This window comes from Desmodus rotundus, chromosome 9 (assembly GCF_022682495.2).
Source record: "Desmodus rotundus isolate HL8 chromosome 9, HLdesRot8A.1, whole genome shotgun sequence".
In the NCBI taxonomy this organism is placed as follows: domain Eukaryota; kingdom Metazoa; phylum Chordata; class Mammalia; order Chiroptera; family Phyllostomidae; genus Desmodus; species Desmodus rotundus.
Window position 1 is genome coordinate 78761122 of NC_071395.1, and position 25345 is coordinate 78786466.

General features: G+C 35.1%; 1 protein-coding gene across 5 annotated transcripts in view; it reads right to left on the minus strand.

Annotated features, from left to right (window-relative positions):
- Positions 1-25345, minus strand: part of TAOK1 (TAO kinase 1) — a 137760-nt gene that overhangs the window by 67437 nt on the left and 44978 nt on the right. For all 5 annotated transcript variants that reach the window (XM_045199370.2, XM_024565241.3, XM_053912089.1 and 2 more), the window contains one exon: positions 15014-15239. In XM_045199370.2, the coding sequence (XP_045055305.1) occupies positions 15014-15145 (132 nt within the window). In that variant the 5' untranslated portion in view covers positions 15146-15239. The remainder of the gene's footprint in view (positions 1-15013; positions 15240-25345) is intronic.

Genomic DNA, 25345 nt, shown 5'->3' on the forward strand with positions numbered 1-25345 from the left:
GCACATACAATAAACAACTAATGAATGCATAAATAAGTAGAAGAGAAAAGCATAATCAATATGTGAGCATAGTCAAGAAAATATACTTTAAAAAAATAAATAGAAGTGGGTATACTTAAAGCAATGCAGTGTCCTGGATTAGGTTATAGAAAGAAAGGAGATGGTGATAAAAACTAGGAAAATCTGAATAAATGCAGTTAATAGGATAGAATCTGTGTTGATTTCTTAGTTTCTTACTTTTGAAAAGTGTACCACGGTTATGAAACATGTTACTATAAGGGGAACTGTGTGAAAGTTATAGGGGAAAATCCTTTACTATTATTGCGAAATCTAAAATTATTTTCAAATACTAAGTTAAATTTAAAAGTGACTATAATTGTCCGGATCGATGTGGCTCAATTGGTTGGGCATTGTTCCATAAAGCAAAAGGTCGTCAGTTTGATTCCTGGTCAGGGCACACATGCCTAGGTGGGGGGCTCGGTCCCTGGTCAGAGCATGTGCAAGAGACAGCAACTGATCAATGTTTCTCTCTCATATCCATGTCTCTCTGTCTCTCTCTCCTTCCCTTCCCTTTTCTCTTAAAAAAAAAAAAAAAAATTAAGTGTATTTTTTAAAAGTGACTATAATTTATTAAAATCCAAACTTATCAGTAATTATTAATTAAAATTAAATGATTAAATTAAAACAATGACTTTTGCCTATCACATCTAAAAAAACAAAAAGTAAAAATATTCAGTATCAACAAACATCTTTTTCTCTCCCTCAGGACCACTTACTACGCTCACTTATCATGCCACACTAGTCTCCTCTAACCTAGAACGATTCCTCAGCCTTTTTTTGTCTTTCATTACACTGGCACTTTTGAAGATTATACTGTGGAATTTTATAGGATGCTTCTAAATTTGTGCTTGTCTGACATGTCTTCAAGATTACTGTATTTTGCCATACTTTTTTGCTCAAATTTTTTAGGGGAAAATAAGGATGCACTTTGTCTACAAGTATAATAATCTCGTGTATAACACACACAAAAACGTGGCTGTGCATTAATACAATGGCAAAATACAGTAGATTCTGGTAATATATCCCCAGCCAAAATACTTCAAGTGTGGTATTATATCCTTTTCGGGGTATCATACCTGGAGGTACAAAAAGTCTGTCTATTGTCATTGTTGTTACTAATTTTCATCACCCCTTCAAGGTGTTATTTCGTGGTTTTTTCCCCCAATGTACATAGTTAGAGTTACTGTTTCCTACCTTGTATCTAAGAAGCCATCTGTGGAGAGATACTTTTAAATGTAAACATCCTCCTTATCAATTTCTTCTCCTAGATCTGGCAATCAATGAAGATTTGAGCCCCCAAAAGTCTTTGCCATGATGATTACAAAATGCTCATATTTTCCAAATCTACCATTCTTTTCACACTTATCAGTCAGCATTCTGTTACAAGGAAAAGGCCTCTCTTTCAGCTATCCCTCATCTGTCATGCAAATTATGGATTCCTATTTTATTTGATGGGTTATAATCCCTTAATCTCTCTAGATTGATGCTCAGATTGTTCTGGATGTGGCCAGTGGGAGCCTCTTCATGATGGCTCCAGTGTCCACTTGACAGATACCATCTCTTTTTTTTAAGTACTTTTTAACTTTCTGTCACAAGATGTTCTAAGGCTTATCTTGTATGTTCCCTGCCCCCTCAAGAAAATGAGCCATTCTTCCAAGGAGCTCTTGTTCCTTCTGGAGAGGAATTCAAAATCTGAGTGTTAAGTGGGGTATCAGTGCAACCAGCATCTTGCAGCAGATAGAAATAATTAATTAGTTCATATTAACATCTCTAATTCCTATCCAAACCCACAGAGTTCTTTGTTACCTTCCCTGATTCCGTATTTCTATCAGTGGATTTCAGCTTCAACAATTATTTCCTTTAGTCCCTCTACATTTAATAAAACGAATTTGTGGTATTGTTATGTATGTGTATCTGTATATGTGTATATGTGTGTGTGTGAGAAATAGAGGGAGAAAAGAAAGAGAAATGTTCCTACTCATACTTCCAATTCCAATCCAATACCATAGGGTTATTTCTAGCCTTTCCCCTTTCCTTATTTACTATAAGGAATTTACTTCTTTCTAGGGCAGTAAGAAAACTGGTTCTCTGCAATACAGTTACTTGTTTATTCAAATCTACTATAGATATACAGTAGTTTCAGAACTGCCAAACCATATCCCTGGGAGAAACAAATTAACTAGTTTCTTTTGTCTTTAGCCTTAGAAGTATTCAGCCGAAATATTGTTTCAAAAATAAGATCATGGTTTCCCACCCCCTTCTGTGTGCTTATGTTACAATACAGTTAGGTTCATTTGTTTCAGTATGTATTACATGTGGGTTTCCCCTATAGCATAACTTTTATTTTTGAATGGACATTTAATGAACTTCAGTAAAATCCACTTTTTGTAGTTCACACACTTAAGTAGATCACATTTTTGGCAACTATGAATAAAGCTAACATAAATATTCAGGTATAGGTTTTTGTGTGAACTTGAGTTTTAATTTCACTTGGGTTACTTCTAGCAGTGGCAATGCTGGGTCATGTGTTAATGGTATGTTTAACTTTATTCAGAAACTGCCAAACTGTTTCCACAGTGGCCAGACCATTTGCATTCCTGCCAGCAAGGAATATCTGCAATTACTCTGCATGTTCACTAGCACTAGATACTGCCTGTATTCCTTTCTTATCTTTATCTTTATTTTTAAGCCATTCTAATAGGCATGTGGTGGTATCTCATTGTGGTCTTACTTTCTATTTCCCTAGGGAGTAATGATGTTGACCATCTTTTCTTATTTTTATTGACCAACTATGTTTTTTGTGATGTGTCTGTTCAGACCTTTTGCTCAATTTTTATTGGGTTACTTTCTTAACGTTGAGTTTTGAGAGTTCGCTATATGCTCCAGATATGTGACTTGCAAATATTTTCTGCCAGTCTGTGGCTTTCCTCTTCCTTCTCTTAAAAGTATCTTTCAGAGAGCAAAAGTTTTAAAATTTGATGAAGTTCGATTTATAAACTCTGTCTTTTATGGATAATGCTTTTGGTGTTCTATTCTATGTTGCATAATCTAGGGTAAAAAAAGATTTTCTCCAATATTTTATCCTACACTGTTTATAATATTATGCTTTACATTTAGAATTATGATCCACTTTGCATTAGTTTTTATATAACATGTGAGTCAAAGTTTATTTTTATGTATATAGTAGTTGCTCAGGTACTATTTGTTGAAACCACTATCCTTTCTTCATTGAATTGTCTTTGCACTTTTGTCAAAAATCAGTTACCATATTTGTGTGGATATATGTCTGCTCTACTTTGGTAATTTATTTATGTATTTATCCTTTCAACAACATCATACTATCTTAATTGCTGTTAAGTTTATAGTAAGTTTTTGTAGTCAGATACTGAATTCCGTAATTGTGTTTCTCAAAATTGTTTTAGCTACTTAGTTCTTTTGCTTTTCCATGAAGTGTTAGAATATGCTTGTCAATATCTACTTTAAAGAGACTGTTGAGTTTTTCATTGGGATTGCATTTAATCTATACATCAATTTGAAGATAATTGACAGCAAAGCAGTATTTAGTCTTCCAATCCATCAACACAGCATATAGCTCTCTTCACTTACTTGGGTTTTCTTTGATTTCTTTTTATCAGTGTTTTATGGTTTTCAGCAGATAGATCTTGCATCTTTTTGTTGGATTTATACTCAAGTATTTCACTTTGGGGGTTCTATACGTAATACTTTTAGAATATAAGAAATTCTAGTTGATCACTGCTGACATAGAAATACAATGGGTTTTTATGTATTGATCTCTTATCCTGCAACCTTGCTAAACGTATCTATTAGTTCTGGGAGTCCTTTTGCAGATTGTTTGGGATTTTTCAAAGTAAACAATTACACTGAGTAAACTGGGTAAACATATACATGAATTTTAAAACTATTCTTGCTCTTAGATTCCTTAAAATACAAACGACTGCTTAAAATGAAATTATGATACTGAATGGTGAGTTTATAATTATGTAAATGAAACACACAAGACTAGCATAAAGAGTATAGAGAAGAACTATGATTTCCACATGTTCCTTGAAGTGATTAATACTAACAAATGAACTGAAGGGAATGGGATATTGTTCTAAAAGAATAAGACAGACGATAGTGAGAAGAGAAAAAAAGTTTTAAGAAGTGTTTGACTACATGAAAAATACAATGTAGAACAGAATTAAATGAGCTGTAAGTAATTAAAGAAGAGAACAATACTACATGTCATCTACACTCACTGTCTAAGAATAAAAGAGTAAAGACAAAATTGGCTATAGGTCTGAAGACAAACTTGATGCTGTCAAGAGATAAAAAGGAGTGAAAATATACATAATCAATCATTTTGTTTCAAACCGGGGCACTGCCTGTGAAGATCCGTTTGGGAACTATTTTATTTAGCTAACAAGAATGATCTGAAATCACCATTTCAATTCATTATATGTAAACAGTCTTTCTATATTTCTTTTATGTATGTATTACCTTTTTCTTATAACACTAAAAAATTTGCTATAACCATGAAAAATATAAACCTTGCCAAGCTCCCCCTGGTCGGGTAGCCCTGATGGTTAGAGCATTGTCCCAACATGCCAAGGTTGTGGGTTCCATCCCCAGTCAGGGCACACACAAGAATCAACCAATGAATGCGTAAGTAAGTGGAACAACTAATTGATGTTTCTCTCTCCCTCTCTCTCAATCTCTCTCTCTCTCAAATCAATAAATAAAAATTTTAAATAAATAAATAAAACTTACCAAATCCCTAAAAGAATACAACTTAGTAAAATCTTACACTAGGAATATAAAAATGAAGAAAAACTCTTTTCTTTTTTTTTTTTTTTTTTTTTTTTTTAATATATTTATTGATTATGCTATTACAGTTGTCCCATTTCCCCCCCCACTCCACTCCATCCTGCCCACCCCCCTCCCTCCCACATTCCCCCCCTATAGTTCATGTCCATAGGTCATACTTATAAGTTCTTTGGCTTCTACATTTCCTACACTATTTTTACCCTCCCCCTGTCTATTTTCCACCTATCATCTATGCTACTTATTCTCTGTACCTTTCCCCCCCTCCCCCTCCCACTCCCTTAATGACAGCCCTCATGTTCTAGTTGTTTGCCTAGTTTGCTCTCATTTTTGTTTTATGTATGGCCATTAATAACTGTGAGTTTGCTGTCATTTTTACTGTTCCTATTTTTTTATCTTCTTTTTCTTAGGTAACTCCCTTTAACATTTCATATAATAAGGGCTTGGTGATGATGAACTTCTTTAACTTGACCTTATCTGAGAAGCACTTTATCTTCCCTTCCATTCTAAGTGATAGCTTTGCTGGATACAGTAATCTTGGATGTAGGTCCTTGCGTTTAATCTTGGGTAATGTAATTATGATGTGCCTTGGCGTGTTCCTCCTTGGGTCCAGCTTCTTTGGGACTCTCTGAGCTTCCTGGACTTCCCAGAAGTCTATTTCCTTTGCCAGATTAGGGAAGTTCTCCTTCATTATTTGTTCAAATAAGTTTTCAATTTTTTGTTCTTCCTCTTCTCCTTTTGGCACCCCTATAATTCGGATGTTGGAACGTTTCAAGGCGTCCGGGAGGTTCTTAAGCCTCTCCTCATTTTTCCAAGTTCTTGTTTCTTCATTCTTTTCTGGTTGGATGTTCGTTTCTTCCTTCTGGTCCACACCATTGATTTGAGTCCCAGTTTCCTTCTCATCACTATTGGTTCCCTGTACATTTTCCTTTGTTTCTCTTAGCATAGGCTTCATTTTTTCATCTGTTTTTCGAATAGATTCAACCAAGTCTGTGAGCATATTGATAACCAGTGCTTTGAACTGTGCATCCGATAGGTTGGCTATCTCTTCCTCGCTTAGTTGTATTTTTTCTGGAGCTTTGAAGTGTTCTGTCATTTGGGCCATTTTTTTGTTGTTGTTTGTCTTGGCGTGTCTGTTACTTTAAGGGGCGGAGCCTTAGGTGTTCACCGGGGCGGGGTAATGCTGGTCGCAGCGCTGTGACGCTGTACGTGGGGGAGGGGCCGAGTGGGAGCAATGGCGGCCGCCTCACTCTCCTCCGGCTTTCAATCTTTCACTCCGCTACCCACAATCAAACTGGGCCACTCTGGTGCTGGTTCCCGAGTGAGTGGGCCTGTGCACACTCTAGGCCCCTGTGGGTCTCTCCAACAACCTCTCCCGTGAGGCTGGGAGTCTCTCCTGCTGCTGCCCCAACTCCCACGGGCGTTTTCAATCAGAGGTTTGAGGCTTTATTTCCCTGAGCTGGAGCCCTGGGTTATGCGGTCTGCTTCTCTCCCCTCCGTTCGTCCGGTTTATCTGTGGGCGAATGTGGTGCCGTGGGGTGCTACCCGCTGCTCTGCCTGCCCCGTTCTCCACCACTCTGAGTCCAGCCCTCTGGGTTTATCTGTGCAAATGTGGGGCCGCAGGGTCTGCTAGTGCTCAGACTGCCTGCGCCATTTGTCCCACACTCCGCCAGTCTCAGTCCCGCCACAGCCACACGAGTCCTCTCCACCCCGGTGCCCGTCTCCGCCCCTCCTACCAGTCTGGATGAATGTTTATTTTCTATTTTCTTGGTGTTGGTCCCCCTTGCTGTTCGATTTTCTGTCAGTTCTGGTTGTGCGAGGAGGCGCAGTGTGTCTACCTACGCCGCCATCTTGGTTCTCCGAGAGCAGAAAAACTCTTTTCTAAAGTAACATGCAAATGACTTCATGCTGGAATCATTCATACACGGTCTGTCACATTTGTTGGCAAGCTACTTGATTCCCAGGCCAGTGTTCTATGGCCCATTTATTGACATCATGTTGGTTCTCTTTAAGGTATTGGAAAATAAAAGAGAATGTTTATGTTCCTGGCAATCTAGAGATAGATAGAGGTCCTTTTAAACATCTGGCTCTTCAGTTTCAAATACTTATTATGATGCCAGTCCCTGATTACCTCGGTTGATGAGACAGCCAGCAGAGCTGGCTCAATTAAGAGTATCTTTAAATTTAATGTGATCACTAGTGTGAATTAATGAAAATTCATCGATATAAGAATTATTTTTAATCATTTAAAAAATTTTTGACGAGAGTCCTTCCTCCATATATTTATAGACAGACACTGCACATTTACCCAGTCAAGGTGAGAGGAAACATAAAAACAGAAGCACACATTCATGCATGTATACTCTCATATGCAACACATAAACACACCCCCACACAGGTTTATCTGATACCACAAAATACGAAGGCTGGTGACTCAGAAATGGAATTACAGCAAAAATATTCCATTATGGGCTACATTCAAACTATACTCACGCACATGGTGCATGTTTGCCAGACATCACGACAATTCACAGACAGCGCCTGTTCAGAGCAGTTGGCCCCAACTCCTCTATGCTTTCATGCAGTGGTTCCTGGTGTTGTGCTAACCTGAGCCTAGGTTTCCTGACTTCCCAAGTCAGCTTTTTTTGTTTGTTTGTTTCCCTCCCTCATTTTATTTTACAAACCTGTCAAGCATACAGTAAAATTGGTATAGCACAGTGAACCTTTACTCCTTCCACTAGGTCAGACAAAAGAGCAAGATATTAAATATTTTCTGGATCTGACACCCAAAGCACTAGCAACAAAAGCAGAATAAGTGGGACTACATCAAATTGAAAAGCTTCTGAAGAGCAAAAGAAACAGTCCACAAAATGAAAAGACAACCTATGGAATGGGAGAAAATATTTTCAAATCATCAAGAAAAAAAATAAAAAGATCCCAATAAAACCACAAATGAACACGAAGTCATAACCAATTCTAAAAAAATACAATTATAAGGAAATACTACAATGACATGTTAACAAATTGGACAGTCTAGAAGAGATAGATACATTCTTGTATCTATCTCTTACAAGGAAGAAACCATTACATGGAAGAAACATGTAATCTTCCAACACTAAATCAAGAAGAAAGAGAAAATCTGACAGACCCAGAACTACTAAAGAAAATTGAATCGGTAATAAAAAAAAAAATCCCTCTCAACAAACAAAAGCCTCAGACCTGAGGGTTCACAGGTAAATTTTACCAAATATTCAAAGAATTAATACCTATCCTTCTCAAACTATTCCAAAAACTGCAGGGAAAGCTCTCAAACTCACTTTATGACCCCAGCACTACCCTGATACCAAAACTGGACAAAGACACTACAAAAAATATATGTATGTATCTCGATATCCCTGATAAACATAGAAACATAGATGCAGAAACTTCAACAAAATATTAGCAAACCAAATTCAGCAACACATTAACAAGTTTATATACCATGATCAACTGGCATTTAGTCCCAGGATGTAAGGTTGGTACTATATCCACAAATCAACTAATGTGCTACACAACATCAACAAAATGAAGAATAAAAACCTTATGATCATATCTAGTTGGAGAAAAAACATTTTCTTTGTTAAATATATTTTATTGATTATGATGTTACAGTTGCCCCAATTTTTTCCTTTCCTTTATCCTCCTTCCTGCACTGCCCCTGCCATCATCCAGCCATGCCCCTGCCTTAGTTCATGTCCAGGGGTCGAACATGTAAGTTCTCTGGCTTCTCCATTTCCTATGCTACTCTTAACCTCCCCCTGTCAATTTTGTGCCTACCTGTACCTTTTTCTCCCCATTGTCCCCCTCCCCAGAATTAACCCTCCATGTGATCTCCATTTCTGTGATTCTGTTCCTGTTCTAGTTGTTTGCTTAGTTTTTGTTTTTTAGGTTCAGTTGTTGACAGTCATGAGTATGTTGTCATTTTACTGTTCGTAGTTTTTGATCTATTTCGTAGTAAGTCCTTTTAACATTTCATATGAGAAGGGCTTGGTGATGATGAACTCCTTTAACTTGACCTTATCTGGGAAGCACTTTATCTGTCCTTCCATTCTAAATGATAGCTCTGCTGGATAGAGTAATCTTGGATGTAGGTCCTTGCCTTTCATGACTTTGGATACTTCTTTCTAACCCTTCTGGCCTGCAAGGTTTCTTTTGAGAAATCAGCTGATAGCCTTATGGGAACTCCTTTGTAGGTAACTGTCTCCTTTTCTCTTGCTGCTTTTAAGATTCTCTCCTTAACTTTAATCCTGGGTAACTTAATTATGGTGTGTCTTGGTGTGGTCCTCCTTGGGTCCAATTTCTTAGGGACACTCTGAGCTTCCTGGACTTCCTGGAAGTCTATTTCCTTTGCCAGACTGGGGAAGTTCTCCTTCATTATTTGTTCAAATAAGTTTTCAATTTCTTGCTCTTTCTCTAGTTCTGGTACCCCTATGATTCAGATGTTGGGAGTGTTTGAATTCTGTTCCAGTTGGATGTTTATTCCTTCCTTTTGTTCCAAATCATTAATCTGGGTCCCAGTTTCCTTCCCTTCACTGTTGGTTCCCCTTATATTTTCTTTTATTTCACTTTGTGTAACCTTCATTTCTTCCTTCATTTTGTGACTGAGCTCAATCTATTCTGTGAGCATCCTGATTACCAGTGTTTTGAACTCTGCATCAGATAGGTTGTCTATCTCCTCGTTGCTTAGCTCTTTTTCTGGAGTTTGATCTGTTCTTTATTTTTGGCCACATTTCTTTGTCTTACCACACCTGTTATGGCGCACCTGTTATGAGGTAAGGGTGGAGCCTTAGGTATTCACTAGGGCGAGGAAACCTTCTTGGCTGTGTTGGGGCGCTGTCTGTGGTGGAAGGGTCAGAGAGGGAACAATGCCACCTCCTCAGCTCTTGTCCCTCTTCCCATCACTTCCCTCGGTTCTCACAAGCAGACTGTGCCCTTTCTGGTGCTGATTCGCAAGTGGGTGGGTTTGTGTATGTTTTAGGACTCTTGTGTGAGACTGGGAGTTCCTCCAGCTGCCACCCCCCCCCCCAGATTTTTGACAGCCAGGCGATCTGAGTCTTTAGTTTCCAGTGCTGAAATCCTGGGTTTCACGGTCTGTTTCACTCCCTCAATGTTCCTTCCGGCTTAGCTGCAGGCAAATGTGGGATTGCCCTTGCAGTCTGCTGCCTTGCTGCAGGTCCCTTCCCCCCAGGCTGCTGTCTCCATCCCTCCTACCCGTCCGTATGAATATATCTTCTTTAATTCCTTAGTTGTTGGACTTCCATGCAAATGATTTTCTGGCAGTTCTGGTTGTTCTTTGTTTTTAAATTGGTTGTTACCCTCCTTTTGGTTGTGTGAGGAAGTGAAGTGTTTCCGCCTACGCCTCCATCTTGGCTGGAACCCAGAATAAACATCTGACAAAATGCAACATCACTTATGATCAAAACCGTCAGCAAAGTGGGGATAGAGGGGACGAAGTCCAACATAATAAAGGTCATATACGATAAACCCACAGCTAACCATCATACTCAGTGAAAAGCTGAAAGCTTTTTTCCTTAAGATCATGAGCAAGACAACAATGTGCATTCTCACCACTTTCAGCACAGTAGTAGAAGGCCTAGCCACAGCAGTTAGGCAAGGAAAAGAAATAAGAGGCATCTCAATTGGAAAGGAAGAAGTAAAACTGTCATTATTTGCAGGTGACATGATACTAAATATAGAGAATCCTAAAGATTCCACCATAAAACTACTAGAACTGATAAGTGAATTTAGTAAAGTAGCAGGATACAAAATTAATATTCAGAAACTAGTTGCATTTTAATACATCAGTAATGAACTATAAGAAAGAGAAATTAAGAAAACAACCAGACTTACACCTTCATTAAAAAGAATAAAAACCTAGGAACAAATTTAATCATTAAGATAAAAGACCCATTCTCAGAAAACTACAAGACACTTAAGAAAGAAATTGAAGAAGATATAAGTAAATGGACAGACAGACCATGCTCATGGATAAGAAGAACTAACATTGTTAAAATGTCCATACTATCTAAAGCAATCTAAAGATTCAATGCATTCCCTATCTAAATACCAATGACATTTTTCACAGAACTAGAACAAATAATCCTAAAATTTCTATGGAACCACAAAAGACTCCAAACAGCCAAAGCAAAGCAATCTTGAGAAAGAACAAAGTTGGAGGCATCACACTACCTGATATCAAACTGTACTACAAGGTTATAGTAATCAAACCAGCATGGTACTGGCATAAAAACAGGCATACAGATCAATGAAGCAGAAGAGAAAGAGCGGAAATAACCTCACACTTAATATGATCAACAAATCTATAATAAAGGGGTAAAAATATACAATGGCTTAAGACAGCGTAGATGGTATTGGGAAAATGGGACACATGCCAAAAAAAAACCCCAAACTAAACCACTTTCTTTTACCATATAACAAAAATAATAAATTCAAGACTTACATGTAAGACCTGAAACTATAAAACTTCTACAAGGAAACATAGGCAGTAAACTCTTTGACATCACCCATGGCAATATATTTTTTAAAGATTTTTTATTCATTTTTTTATTTTTAGAGAGAGAGGAAGGGAGGAACAGATGGAGAAAAACATTAATGCATGGTTGCCTCTTGCACTCCCCCTTCTGGGGACATGGCCTGCAACCCAGGCATGTGCACTGACTGGGAATCAAACCAGTGACCCTTTGGTTCACAGGCCAGCACTCAATCCACTAAGCCACACCAGCCAGGGCAATATTTTTGTGTGTATGTCTCCTCAGGAAAGGGAAGCAAAAGAAAAAAAATAAACAAATGAGACTACATGAAACTAAAAAGTTCTTGCACAGTGAAGGAAACCATCAACAAAATGAAGAAACTAAAGGAGAGAAGATGTTTGTCAGTGATACATATGATAGGGGTTAATACCTCAAATATATAAGAAACCCATACAATGAAACACCAAAAAAACCCCAAAACAATCTGATTAGAAAATGGGCAGAGGACCTAAATAGACGTTTCTCAAAAGAGGACACAAAGATGGCCAAAAGACACATGAAAACATGCTTATATTCCTAGCTATCAGGGAAATGCAAATTAAAACCACAATGAAATATCACTTCCTACCTGTCAGAACAGCTATCATCAATAAATCCACAAATAACAAGTGTTGGTGGGGATGTGGAGAAAAGGGAACCCTTGTGCACTCTTGGTACGTCTGTAATTGGAGCAACTAATACGCAAAACAATATAGAGTTTCCTCAAAAAATTGAAACCAAAACTACCATATATCCCAGCAATTCTACTTCTGGGTATTTATCCGAAGAAAACAAAAACACTGATTTGAAAAGACATATGCACCCTTATGTTTTCTGCAGCTTTATTTACAATAGCCAAGATATGGAAGCCACCTCAACAGGCAAATGGATAAAGAAGATGTGGTACATATATACACTGGAATATTACTTAGCCATAAAAAGAAAGAAATCTTGCCATTTGCAAAAACATGCATGGACCTAGAGGGTATTATGCTAGGTGAAATAAATCAGACAGAGAAAGACAAACACCATATAATTTCTCTTATATGTAGAATCTTAAAAACAAGACAAACAAACAAAAACAAACTCATAGATACAGAGAACAAAATGACGATTGCCAGATTGGGAATAGGGGAGGAATAGGTGGAAAAGATTAAAAGGATTAAAATGTACAAATTGCCAATTGTAAAAATAGTCACAGGATGTGAAGTACAACATAGTTAATAGTCTTTAATTAATTTAATATATAGTTAATATTTTAATAACTATGGTATCAGATGGGTATTAGACTTATGGGGTGACCACTCTGTAAGGTATATAAAGGTCTAATCACTACGATGTACATCTGCAACTAATATACTATTGTATGTCAACTGTAACTGAAAAACAAAATCAACACACATAAATCAGCTGTATTTCTATACTCCAACAATGAACAATCTGAAAAGGCAATTAAGAAAGTAATTCAAATTACAACAATATCTAAAATAACAGACCAATAAATACATTTATGCAATAAAGTGTAACATCTGTACATTGAAACATTGCTGAACAAATCTAAAAAAGACCTAAATAAATGTTTAAAAAGACTTCTGTGTTCATGGATTGGAAACCTTAATATTGTTTAGATGCCGATACTACCAAACATGATCTATAGATTAAAGCAATCCTTATCAAAATTCCAACAGATTTTTAAACAGAAGTGGAAAAGCCAATCCTGAAATTCATATGGAATCTCAAGGGGCCCTAAACAGCTAAAACTATCCTTAAAAAAGAATAACAAAGTTAATCGTCATCTCAAATTTACTACAAATACACATTAATCAAAACAGTGATACAGTAGCATAAAGATGAATATACAGACAAATGTAATAGAGAGTTCAGAAATAAACATATACAATATGGCAAATTGATTTGACAAGTCAAGCAAACTCAATGTGGAAAAATAATCTCTTCAACAGATGGTACTAGGATAACTGGATTTTCACATGCAAAGAATGAAGTTGGACCTCTACCTCACAACACATACAAAAATTAACTCAAAATGCATTGATGATGACCTAAATATAAGAGCTAAGAACATAAACTCTTAGAAACAAACAGGGTAAATATTCATGACCTTGGATTTGGCAAAAGATTCTTAGACATGACACCAAAAGCACAGGCAACAAAAAGAAAAAACAGATAAATTGCACTTCATCCAAATTTAAAACTTTTGCATGTGAAAGGACATTATCAAGAAGGTGGGAAAAAACTACAGAATGAGAGAAAATATCTGCAAATCATATACTTGACAATAATTTAACATTAAGACTACATTAAGAACCCTCCTGTCTCAACAACAGACACCCCAAACTTTAAACTGGGAAAAGGACTTGAATAAACCTTGCTCCAAAGATGATATATAAATGGCCAATAAGCACATGAAAAGATGCTCAACATTATTAGTCATTAGGAAAATGCAAATTGAAACCATGAGATATCACCTCATACCTACTAGGATGGCTACAGTGAACAGAAAATAACGGAGGATATGGAGTAATTGGAACACTGGTACATTGCTGGCAGTAATGGCAAACAGTACAGACACTATGGTGCAGTTTGGCATTTCCTTAAAGTTAAACGTATTATTACCATGTGATCTGGTATTCTCATTTCTAGGTACGCAGCCAAATTTGAAAACAGGGACTGAAACAAATACCTGTATGCCAATGTTCACTGTAGCATTTATTCACAATAGCCAAAAGATGGACACAATCTACTGTCCATCAACAGATGAATAAACAAACCATGGTATATACGTACAATGGAATATCATTCAGCTACAGAAAGGAATGAACATGGATGACCTGTGAAGTGATAGTAAACATTTTAAGTGATAGAAGCTATACATGAAAGTACCAGTATTATGTGATTCCATTTATATAAAATATTAGAATAGCAAATTATAGAGACAAAAAGTAGAATAGAGGTTACCAGAGGGTGGGCAGAGGGGGAAATTCAGAGTTATTGGTAATGGATACAGTTTCTATTTGGAGTGATGAAAAAGTTTTGAAAATAGATAGTGGTAATAGTTATACAACATTGTGAGTATAATGAATCCACAAACTATACACTAAAATTGGTTAAAATGGCAAATTTGATTTTTTTTTTAGCATAAGGTACATACATACACACGTAAGGAAAAAGACTGTGGTACATATGCTTCCTCCAAGTAATAATCCTAGATTTTCACACTAAAACTGACTCTGTATGGGACTTCACAGAAGTCAGTGTTCTGCAATGTTTAATTCTACAGCAATACAAGTGATACAACTCCTAAAAACAAGTGCTAAAAATTCTAAACATGTAAGTTAAAGCAAAATAATATTCTTTTCCATTTTTCAACAACATACTAAGCCCAATAAATAAAACTATCTATTTTCATATTATACACACACCTATGCAAGTTACTATAAAATGGACTATGGCCTGTATCTCTTTATATCATTGGTTCTTGCTCTGCCAGGACTGGATATTAAGTAAATGCTGGTCACTGACATTAAACCTTTAACACTTACAAAATACACTGCTCCAAAGCTTCCATGGCCAATTTCTCTGAGATCTGTGAAGAGCTTCTCTGGATCTTCTTTGAAGAACAGTTCTGCAATTTCAGGGTCCTTCAGGCTGCCTGCTCGGTTAGTTGATGGCATCCTGCTGGGCAATCAGCTGTTTGATTCTAATTTTATACTTGCTATCCCAGTCCTTGGTTCATCTGTATGAATGAAGCCACGTTGGCATAAACTACTGTAGAGAAATAAGAAAAGAAAAAAGTCAGGAAAAGCAAAAGCTGCTAAGAATAATTAGTGTAAGATCATTTTCTAACAGCCCATACAAAATTATCTCAGGTCTAGAAATTCACTGAGAAGGAAGTATGGTCTATTTAGTACTGTAGTTCCTAAACCTGGTTATCAGAATTACCTTAAAAAAAAAAAAAAAAAAGATTCCTACTATATAAAGGATACAAGTATACACTATACTTACACTTCTAAAATTAAATATTTTTTCTTCGAAGATTTCCTGTATCAGTACTTAAATATTTATCTAATCCACCAGCAATAAATACAAGACACAATTAAAAACAAGCACAACTCAAGATGTACCCACAGTATGTTTCTAAAAACAGAAAGAGTCCCATCTATTAATGATCTTCAAATATAATATACACAAAAGATTTCATTTAGTAAGCTGTCTTTCTTTCCCTTTCAGATCTACATGCCAGTGTTTTAGTCAACTCTAACACAGACATTCCAGAGAAAAAATGCAATGGGAGAAAGTACCGAATTTAATGCAGACAGCTATTTCCCCCATAAACCTGATTCACACAAAATATGGCCTTTATCTAAACTGCTTCATTAGTTAAGTAGAAACCTGCTTCATTAGATAAGTAGACACTACAGATAACCAGTAAATTCCCTGGTTGTTTTGCTACCAATTCCTTTGTATCATTTTACCTCATTTTATTTTATTTATTTTTAAAAGATTTTATTTATTTTTAGACAGAAGGGAAGGAGAAAGAGACAGAGAGAAACACGACATGTGGTTGCCTCTGAAATGCATCCTGACCAGGGACCGAACCTGCAACCCAGGTATGTGTCCCTGACCAGAAATCAAACCCGTGACCTTTCAGGGATAACACCCCAAGCAACTGAGCCACCCGGTCAGGGTCATTTTACCCGATTTCAATGACTCTCATGGAAAGGCTGGGCTCTCGAATGACACTGCCAAGATATAAATCCTGGCAACACTAACTATTCGTAAGCTGTAATTTACATAGCCTCATTTTCCTAATCTTTAAAATGAAAATAATAACCTGCCTCACAGAGTGGTTGTGAGGATTAAATAAATTATTAAATGTAAATACAGACTAATACTTCTGACACAGTAAGTACTACACTAAATATTAGCTATTTTAACTTGCTTAATTAAATTCACCAATTAAAGGGGAGAAAAGCTCCAAAATTGATTTCAATAGATTTCTAAGGGAACATAAAATATCTAGCCAATTCTCCCCATTCCCCTATATAACTTTTAAGTAACTAACTCTCATTTTTAGTGAAGTCACTGAACCAATTTTAATCCTTGCCAGAAAATTTCTTTATAACTAAATAAAACACACTTACATGTATTTTATACCTCCCTAAATTAACACTACACTGCAATAAAAACATATTTGTTAAGTGTTATTTGTATTCCATTTCTAACATACTTTCAAGGTTGCCCCATATACCCTACTTTTACCAATTTCCCTGCTCTGGAGCTTCTCTGGAACAAAATGCTTCAATTACAGTTCTTTCAATAATATATGACCATTGTGCTCTAGCTGGTGTGGCTCAGTGGATTGAGAGCCAGCCTGTGAAACAAAAGGTCGCCGGTTTGATTCCAGTCAGGGCACATGCCTGGGTTGCAGACCAGGTACTGAATGGAGGCCTGAGACAGGCAACTGATCAATGATGTGTCTCTAGCACACAGTGTTTCTCTCCTCTTTCTCCCTCCCTTCCCCTCTCTCTAAAAATAAATAAATAATATCATTAAAAGAAATAAAAAGAATATATGACCATCAGAAAAATCACTTAACTTCTTCTCACTCCTAAACAGAGGAGACTGAACTAAACTCCATATAAAGTATAATTAATCTACCTATAAAAAAACTTCAGTGTTACTTGAAGATCTAGAAGAAGTATGAGTGATTTTACATTAAAATATTCTAACGAGTTCCATGATTTGCATCTTCTTTCTTACATGCTTAACAAATTCCCATTCAAAATTTTTCAAGACTTAGATAAAAAGTAATACTGCTTGTAAAATCTTAACTCTCATAGGAAAAGCTGATCATTCTCCCTCCATGCTCCAAAAACCCCTGCAGTATTGACTGTATTACAGTGTAATTATTTAATTCTCTCTCCTAGACAGGTAGACACACTGTGTGTCATCCACTTTTGTATCACTCTCTCTACCCTACACCCTGTCTCCTACAGTTAATGTTACATATATATTTTTTGAACTTTAGGAATACTTAATTATTCTCTAAATATCACTCCTAACAATGATCTAACTTCCACAAATATTTACGGAACAAATAGTATACATTAAGACTACGATTGCAAAATATTAAAGTTGATGATAGTAGGAAAACAGTATAAGGATAGCACCGTCCAAAATATCAAAGAACCAACAAATAATGAGGCAATTGGAACATTTGGTCTACCAAATACCAAAACACATTATCATCATTGCCAGAATATTAAAAATAGGACAAATAAATCAATAATCTAAAGTTCAGAAACAAATCCATGTATGTGTATCTTGTGAGTACACAAAACAATATTATTATTTACACTTGTGTAATTCATTCCCCTATGAGGTTATAAAATTCATAGGGGAATGAATAATATAATACTATTATATTATTTTTCATATAAAAACTGTAAACAAACTTTTTCCACAACTTGTATAAAGTTGTTTTTTTTTAAAAAAAAATAATTTGATAAATGCATGTGAGGAACAGGAACTCATTACATTGCTGATGGGAGTCTAAAATGGTACAACCCTTTTGGAAAACAATTTAACAGAAGCTTATTAGGTTAAATAAATATTTACTATATGATGGAACAATTCCTTAAATAGCTATAATTTACTCATATGAAATGAAAGTACAGGCACACAGAAAGACTTGTACACAGCAGCTTTATTCATAATAGGCCCAAACTGCAAATAATACAAATGTCTACCAACAAGTAAATGTATAATAAATTATGGTACAGTCACATAATAAAATATTATGCCCAGCAATAAAAAGGAATAAACTACTGATTCATGCAGCAACACAGATTAATATCAAAGCATTACGCTCAGCAAAACAAGCTAGACCAAAAGAGCACATACTGTAGGGTTCCTCAGATGAATTCTCAAACATGCAAAACTGATCTAAAGTGATGGACCATGGTGGCCTGGTGCCGGCAGGGGAAGAACAGGGAAATTGGCTAAGGGAAATTGGCTACAAAGAAGCCCACGGAAAGTTTTTGGGGTGATAGAATTTTATAATTTCATAGGGGAATGAATTACACAAGTGTATATACTTGTCAAAACTCCTACTGCACACTTAAAATACTGTATGTAAATTATAACTCAATTAAACAACTTAAAAAATTTAAATAAATGGCTTAAAATATATACCCTATATGTATTGCAAATTTATAAACAAGATATGGAAGGATATGTATTGAAATATTAACATTTTTCTCTGATCAAGTAAGGCTGTGAAGTGCATTACTTGTTAGCCTATACCCCTATTACCTGAATTTTTATAGTAACTTTTATAATTTTAAAATTTTTATTTTAAATTTGAGAAAAATAGTTAAAACAGTTAGCATCTGCTAAACAAAACAAAAACAAACACACAAACAAACAAAATAGAAACTAACCACAAATCAACATTCTCCTGAGGATATTAACAGGACTCAGAAATGACAATATTTGAAATGTCCAAGATAAAATCCAAAATTACTCTACATAGAAAAAATAAATAAATAACACACAAACAAACACACACAAACTGGAAAAATGTGACAAATTATCAAGGGAAAAGGAAGACCAACAGTTGACTATTTTGAGATGACTCATGTTGCAATTCTCACATAAAAGTTTAAAGCAGCTATTGTAAATATAATAAATGACATAATGGTTAACACTCATGAAACAACTGGAAAGACACAGATTCTTAGAAAAACCGAAATTATAAAAAAAGGAACACATGGCAAATTTAGAACTGTAAAACAGTAGCAGAAATTTAAAATATCATTGTAAGGGCTCAACTGCAGAACAGAAATGGTAGAGGAAAACAGTAAACTTGAAGATAGAGCCAGATAAATTATATGAACTGAAGAATAAAGAAGAAAAAAGATTGAAAAAAATGAATACACTTTAGTGACTTTTGGAATAACTTTAAATTGTCTAAATTTCACCACATTGGTACTGTATAATGAGGGGAAAGATAAATTGGTAGAGAATAAAATCTTTTTAGTAATGGCAGAATTTGACCAAAAAAACATAAAGGTAGAGATTCAAGAAGCTCAGCAAAGCCCAAACAGGATAAATGCAAAAACAAAACAAAAGAAAAACCTAGGCCTCACATGTCATCATGAAAACAAAGATAAACTAAAATTTGACCACAGATTTCTCATAAAAATCAATAGAATCCACAGGAAGTGCTATAATGTCCTCTAAGGTGATAAAAAGAAAAGAACTGTCAATCCAAAACAGAATCATTTTTCTAGTCAAAGTTTTCAGGAATAAAGGCCATGGTGGGGAAAGGGGGCAGGAGAGAGGGAGGAAGAGACTGATTCTTAGATGAAAACTAAGATAACCTTTTGCCAGCAGACCTACTCTAAATTAAGTGCAAAATATTAAACAAAAGAAAGCTGGAGTGCCTATTTTAATAGCAGAAAAACTAGATTTCAGAGCTAGGAAAATCGCAAGGGATAAAGAGGTACATTACACACCATATTTTTCGGACCATAAGACGCGCCTAGGTTTTAGAGAAAAATAGGTAAAAAATTTTTGAAGCAAAAAAATGTGGTAAAATATTTAATAACATAAACAACATATTTCACCAATGTAAATATAAGCTACGTTTGGACTATAAGACGCACCCCCAATTCCCCCCAAATTCGGGGGGGTGTGTCTTACAGTCCGAAAAATGTGGTAATAACATGATTCCATTCATCAAATCTGAAATTTGCATTAACCTGACAGAAGAACTTCAAATTACATGAAGCAAAAATTGATACAACTGAGAAGAGAAATAAAACAAGTCTATAATTATACTGGGAGAATCCAAAACACCTCTCTCAGAAACTTTTGTTAAAAAAAAAAACTTTTTTAACAAACACAGAAATCAAAGGTGGATATTACTATAGGCCCTGAGACATTAAAAGGATGAAGAAATACAATGAACAGCTCTAAGCTAATAAATTTGACAGTATAAAACAGATAAATCAGACAAATCACCTGTACTTGACAGATAGAAACTACCAAAACTCACTCAAGAACTGATAATCTTAATAGTCTTATGTATACTAAAGAAGTTAAATTAATAGCTTAAATCATTTCCACATGGAAAACTCCAGTCCAGTGATATTAGACAGTTTTGCTGTCAAATTCAAACATTAAAGAAACAAATAATACCAATTCTCATAACTTCTTCAAGCTCATAAAAGGGAAAATAGCTCCAATTCATTATGAGGCCATCATTACCCTATCAAAACCAGATAAGAACAGTTACAAAAAATGAAAATTTCTGACCAATATCCGTCATGAACTAAATAGCAAAAATCCTCAACAAAATATTAGCAAATCAAATCTAGCAATATATAAAAATGATACTATATACTAGATACCAAATAGGATTTACCCCAGAAATGAAAGGCTAGTTCAACATTCAAAAATCAAAATAAATTCTCCATTCTAAACAGATTAAAGAAGAAAAATCACATAATTATATCAACAGAAGCAGAAAAAGAATTTGACAAATTCAACATCCAATCATGATAAAAACTCTCCAAAAACTAGGAATAGAAAGGAACATCATTAATCTGGGTAAGGTTATCTATAAAAGCCTGCCTCAGCCTAATAATGAAAGACTGAAAGCTTCCCCCTAAAGATGTCCACTCTAATCATTCCTATTCAACATTCTACTTAGAAGTTCTAGATCAAGCAGTACGAAAGAAAAGGAATATATAACAAAAAGGAAGAAATAAAACTATCTCTAGTGGCTGACATATTGTGTACATGAAACACCCCCCCCCCAACTATACAAAATAGCAAGGGAAGAAAATGAAATATTTAATATGTCTAAAAATATTTGAGTAAAATTTATATAAGAACAATAAAACCCGAATGAAAGAAATCAGTCGACTAAATGGAGAGATGTACAGTGTTTATGGACTAAATGATTCAATATTGTTATGAGGTCCATCCTCCCCAAATTGATCCAAAAATTGAATGATTCAAAGACCCAACATAATTTCCATCTAAATCCAACATAATTTCCTATAGATATCTAATGATTCTAAAATGTATATGAAAAGGCAAAGGATCCAAATTAGCCAAAATGATTTCTATAAAACAGAATGAAGTTGGGGGACTCTATCAGATTTAAGACAATATAGGCTACAATAATCAAGATGGCATAGTAATGATGACAGGAAAAGACAATCTTTTCTGAAATTGGTGCCACAGCAATTGGATATCCATATGTAAGAAAACGAACTCTGACTCGTACTTCACATCTTATGGAAAAATTAACTCAAAATGTTTCATTTGTCTCAATGTAAAATTAACGTTATAAAACATTTAGAAGAAGACTCAGGTGAAAATTTTTATAAGCTTAAGTTAGTCAAAGATTTCTTAAATACAATGCCAAAAGCAGAATCTACTATAAAAGGCAATGTTGATAACTTGGATTTCATTAAAATTAAAAACTTTTACTCTTACAAAGGACACTTTTAAAAGAAAAGAAGCCAAAGACTGGTAAAATTATTTTCAAATTACATATCTGAAAAAGGATTTGTATTCAAAGTATATTTTAAAATTCTCAAAAACTCAATAATGGAATACAGTGATGTATACTTGGATGATAAAGCTATAAAGAAATTCCCAGAAGTTATTACTATAAAGCATGGTAGTGGTTACTTTAGGGAAAAGGAGGTGTAACTGAGACATGTGGAAGAACTTCAGGAGTGGCTAGTGAAGTTTTATATATTTCTTGTCTTAGTGGTTAGAAGTGAATTTTATTTATAATAATTCACTAAGCTATATTTTTGTTTTGTGAATTTTATGTATCTGATTTTATGAAGAATAAAAACAAAAATTATATACATAATATAGTTTTGCAAAGAGGGCAATATGACAAAGTGGTATGGATTATTTTTATGTAGTTTAGACTGGTATTCACAACATTCACAAGTCTATACTTTCCGTATGTTCCAAATTTTCAACAATAGTATGTTCAATTTCTACAACAAGGAAAAAAGATTAAAAGATCCAACAATATTTGTGCATATGCTCCAGACTATTAGAAGACATAAAAGATGAAAAATAAAATATATAAAAATATGAAAACTCCAATGAAGTTAGAAACCTCTGAAATATATCATAACACTGTTACACTAGAGTTAATAGTATCCACTGCATAATTACTTCTTTTCTAGAGATCTTCAAATTCCCAGAAGCCAAGTACTTTATTATAAAAAATTCATGTCATCTTGGTTGCTCTGCCCCTGTTCAGAATATTACTACAACAGAGTCATCAATATAAAAATGACAGAAGCACTTGACTTGAGTCTTGGCCGTTTTATAATGTCGTCACGAAAAACTATGGGAAAATAAATAGCACAGAGAAGATTTCCAAGCTACCCTAATCATAAGCTCCGTAATTTCTCTAGCTTGCTGAACATGAATATTACGTACACCAATACCCAAAATACAGAACTAATATAGCTTGATAAACTACAGGTCAGGCTTAAAAACACACACATACATTTGGGATGGGCAGAGGAGGGCAAAGGGGAAAAATTGGGACCTGTAACAGCATACCAATAAAAAATTATTTAAAAATATATACACGCATTTGTGCACTGGCCGGGAGGCTCAGTTGGTTGGAGTGTTGGCTCACACACCAAAAGGTTATGGGGTCAATCCCCAGACAGGGTGCAAACAGGAGGCAACCTATGAATGTTTCTCACATCATGTTTCTCTCTTTCTCTAAAAACCAACAAACATATCCTTAAGTGAGGATTAAAAAGTATATATATATAAACATATATATAGATATCTATAAACATTTGTAACAAGTTCTTAAAGGTACTATGGAACTGCACATATGATTTGCTGACGCTTGGCCCTATCCAAAATGTCCATGGAGACATTTGGTCCTAGCCCAAAGGTACTTGAATTTGGTCCCGTCCAAAACACCCAGACTTAGAAAACAATCCTGGGTTCAAATAGTTCATAACATTTATTTATACTTTTGGCTTACAGGGTTAATACATAAACATACTATCATGTTTTACTGGTTCAATAATTACGTGTGGCTGTACTGCCAATAATAACCCTTCCTGCCTTAGTAGCCTAGCCTAGCTGTTAATGGCACATAGAGTGAAGTGAGGCAGATGAGTTGGCATAAAGCAAATGTCTCCGTGGACACTTAGAACCAAATAGTAAGCTTTTGGCGTGGACAGAAGAGTTTCCACTGACATTTTGGACAGGACCAAATGTCCTGCAAGGGCACATACAATCTTCTTTAAAAACAAAACAAACAAACAAAAAAACAGGCTATTAGGTTACATTTTCAAAATATCTCATCTGTTCTTAGAGGAAAATACTACAATAATTTATCATCCTTTCTACTAAAAAAGAACAGTAAAAAGAAATGAACTACCGTATAAATAGGAAAGGACATCTAATTTATTTCTGGTTCTACAAAAGTAGACTAGAGAAATTGATCGTTCATTAGGCTATTTAGGGTTCAATGTAAAAGGCATACACAATTTTTATGGGTAGTAACATCTCGCTGAATCCTAAAACATACACCTCTGAGAAACCTAATGAAACTAGAATAAATAACCCAATATAATTTATTTTTAAAATTCACCAAAACAGAATTTTCAGAATCAAGTAACTTTCACATTTGCAAAACAGACAAATAATTGACAATAATAGCAGCCAAAGCAACAAAAAGAAGATGGGAAACGGATTCTGATAATCACAACATATTCAGTATTACTTTAGAAATGCTACTTGGGTGAACGGCGTTGATATCATGATGGTCCATCTGTTAAGAACCTTCAGATTTTCACAAAAAGGACATTGTTGTCTTAAGCGACCACTTCAGTACATAAAGCCCTTCTCCCTGTATCTATTAATCAGAGGTTTCAGACTTAGGAAACAGTCAATTTACTCAAACATTCAATCCCTTTAGAGAAGAAAAAGTCTCTTTACATAGAATCATCAGAGAGAGATTATACTACATCTCCCTTAACAGACACACACACACGTCACTATACCAATAACTAGAATGATAAATACAACTGAGAAATATCACCAATAAAATAAACTTGACATTACAGGAATTCACATCAGGCTTCATTTACAGAGAACTGATTTGGTGCCTAAATTACAAAAATTTAGAGTTGGAAGAAACTAACAGGTGATTTGGTTCCAAAAGGTCATGTTTCTTTGCTCAAAATCACACGACCAGTTAATGGTGGGAAATACAGAATCAATGCCCTGAACCACCTTCTAGTAGATGAAAAGAAATGAAAGAGAAAGATGAAAAGCAAAGGTAATACTGTTAAGGATTTTATTGGGTTGTTGGGTAAGAGAATGTGCACAGGGGCAGTATTAGGAATAGTTTAGTTTGGAGCACTGAGAAAGATAATGAAGATTCATTTTTGTTATAAAATAAGACACAGAAATAATATAAAATGTACAACCATTTATATAAAAATAAGAAAATATGTATCTACACATACACAGGTAACCAATGTATAAAAGGATACCTTAGAAATGGGGGTGTTTGGGACGTTTCCCCCCCATGGATCCTTTCTATCTTTCAAATTCTTGTTCCCCAAATGTATGGATTACGTTTCAGTTTTTTTAATTTGAAACAAATACAGGTAATATTCTTTTCAAAAACAAACCTTAATTATACAACCCTACTAGTTACCATTTTATGTGTGTTCCTGACACAATTAGAGTAATCATTTGAAACTTTTATGTACCTTTCACAATGTCTTACATGTAAAACAAGCACTTAATAATATCTATGTAATTAAGATTAGAAATAGGAATGT